Source organism: Solanum stenotomum, chromosome 7 (assembly GCF_019186545.1).
Source record: "Solanum stenotomum isolate F172 chromosome 7, ASM1918654v1, whole genome shotgun sequence".
In the NCBI taxonomy this organism is placed as follows: domain Eukaryota; kingdom Viridiplantae; phylum Streptophyta; class Magnoliopsida; order Solanales; family Solanaceae; genus Solanum; species Solanum stenotomum.
Genome location: NC_064288.1, coordinates 46730934 through 46733071, shown reverse-complemented (window position 1 = coordinate 46733071; position 2138 = coordinate 46730934). Strand labels below are relative to the sequence as shown.

At 29.0% G+C, this 2138-nt stretch overlaps 1 protein-coding gene across 1 annotated transcript; it reads right to left on the bottom strand.

The window, feature by feature from the left end:
* Positions 1-217: 217 nt before the first annotated feature.
* On the bottom strand, positions 218-1559 carry LOC125871661 (uncharacterized). Its single transcript, XM_049552298.1, has 2 exons — positions 1371-1559; positions 218-733 (listed from the first exon to the last, which is right to left on the bottom strand). The coding sequence occupies exons 1-2, from the start codon at positions 1552-1554 to the stop codon at positions 360-362; spliced, it is 558 nt and encodes a 185-aa protein (XP_049408255.1). The 5' UTR covers positions 1555-1559; the 3' UTR covers positions 218-359.
* Positions 1560-2138: the final 579 nt, after the last annotated feature.

Below are 2138 nucleotides of genomic sequence, written 5' to 3'. Positions count from 1 at the left end.
ATGTAGAATAGAAACAAAAATAACTAATATATACATAAACAATACGTAAATAACTATACCATACATAAGCCCTTCATAAATTAATACATAAATTTTTTTCATAACTAATCTATATATAACTAATAATACTAATATAGCTTTTGATTTTGAGGAGTAAATAACGTATTATACTTGGTGAACATTGTTTATATTATTGCACTGTAGATTAGACAACAAAATAAGGAAGAATTACATAAAATAGCCAGCCAGCCACTAACCTCTTCTCCTAGTAAAATAAAATATATAAATGAATTAAACATACAAAAATTACTAAACTGATCAGGAAATAGCCACTAACGTATCTCTAGGTTTTAACTTAATTAAAACTCAATTAATACATTATCATCATCAGGTGTAGGGATAATTAACCACTCATCTATAAGATTATTGGTTGAATCCTTCTTTAATCCATCTTGTAATTGACTAATCACCGTTGAATTTTCCATCAAAATGTTTTCTGGGAAGTATTTTTGTAAGTCTACTTCATGACTATCATTTCTACTTGTATTCTTCTTCACATCCAACGACTTAAGAAACCCTAGCCACCAATCGAACTCGGAAGAAGATGGCGGTGGAGTCGGAGGCGGAGGCGGTGGTGGTGGTGCTGTATGTATTGCCGGAGCCGTTGTAGACCATGTTGGTTTAGGAATAGGCATAGATTCCACTATTGAGTAATAATATTGCTGGGAATTTACTGTAAAAAAGAACAAATAGAAAGTAAGAAGAAAAAAAGAATTAAGACTGTTTAAATTTGTTTGTCCTACTTGTTTCTTAATTGACTTTTGAAATAAAAATGTCTTTCTTTTTATTTAATTTTACCTTTCTACATGTCTAATTAAAGATCAAGATTAGAAGATTATAGAACATATTAGTACATTCTAAAATGTACTACTAGATTTAAAAACATTTAATTATTTTTTTACTTTCTTAAAATTTATGAAAAATCAAAACTAGACAACTAAATTAAAATTAAGACAGAGAGAGAGAGAGTAACAAATGAGGCCGAATTTGTAGTGTTGAAAGAAAGCTATTTAGAACATGCATCAAATTTCATGTCTCAAACAGTGTAGTTGCTACTTATTTTTGTCATTTAATTTGATGGGGGGAAATTCCACTTCACACCTACTACTACTATTTCTAATCCATGAATTATTGGAATAGAACATACCATTTGACAAAAGTAGTGAGAAAAAAATATTTAAAAGTACTTTTTTGTATTACTCTTTTGATTATTTTAAAACTAGCTACTTTCTAAAAAATGTAAGTAAGTTGAAAAATCTTACTAAATAAAGGATAAATATAAATGTAATTGGTATTTTGAGTATTGTTACCTCTTTGACCCAATAAGTCATAATTGTTTGGGTTATTAAATGATGAAGATCTATGAAGGTGTAAAGCATGGACAATTTCTCTTCTAGCTTCAGCCATATCTGTATAAGAGTTAATGATTGGAGCTTTTCTTGTATGATATTTCCTAATCCTTTTTCTTGGTGAAATCATCTTCTTTGAGTCCATTTTTCTTGTTTCTCTGCAAGTCTGTGCAGTTTCTTGGGAAGGGAGGTAATAATAATAATAATAATAAGCAGAGGGGTGAGTATAGTGAATAAATGAAATGAAACAAGAGAGGAACAAGTGGCATAGTAAATGAGAAGGAAAAGATGGGTCAGCAGCATGCAGTAACACCTGTTTCCTCCTTTGACACACTGCTGCTATACCTTAATTTTGTTTTTTCATAGTTATTAGAGTCAGACTATTTTTAATTTGCGTCGTATAAGGCTCTATTTGGAGGAAGCACATTTCTAAAAATTTTCTTATATATAAAATACGAATCTGAGATCTGTGATTTAGAGAAGAGCAATCATATTCACTACACCATATCCAATAATGGTTATTCCTTAAATTTTTATTATTTTACTTTTCCTTTTCTTCTCCTTCTCTTTTTGGTATTTGCGTGTCGACTCAATTTATCTGTATATATAATAGGAGAGGTGATAATATCATGTGTTGACACAACAAAATTATAAAAATTAAGAAAGTATTAATTAAAATCAATTATTGATCTTTTTTAAACGTATTCTTTTTAAAATTTAAAAGTTACA

Coding starts and splice junctions, on each gene's coding strand:
- LOC125871661 (XM_049552298.1), bottom strand. CDS start 1,554: ATGGACTCAAAGAAGATGATTTCACCAAGAAAAAGGATTAGGAAATAT. Junction 734..1,370: donor TGACTTATTGGGTCAAAGAG/GTAACAATACTC, acceptor TCTTTTTTACAG/TAAATTCCCAGCAATATTAT.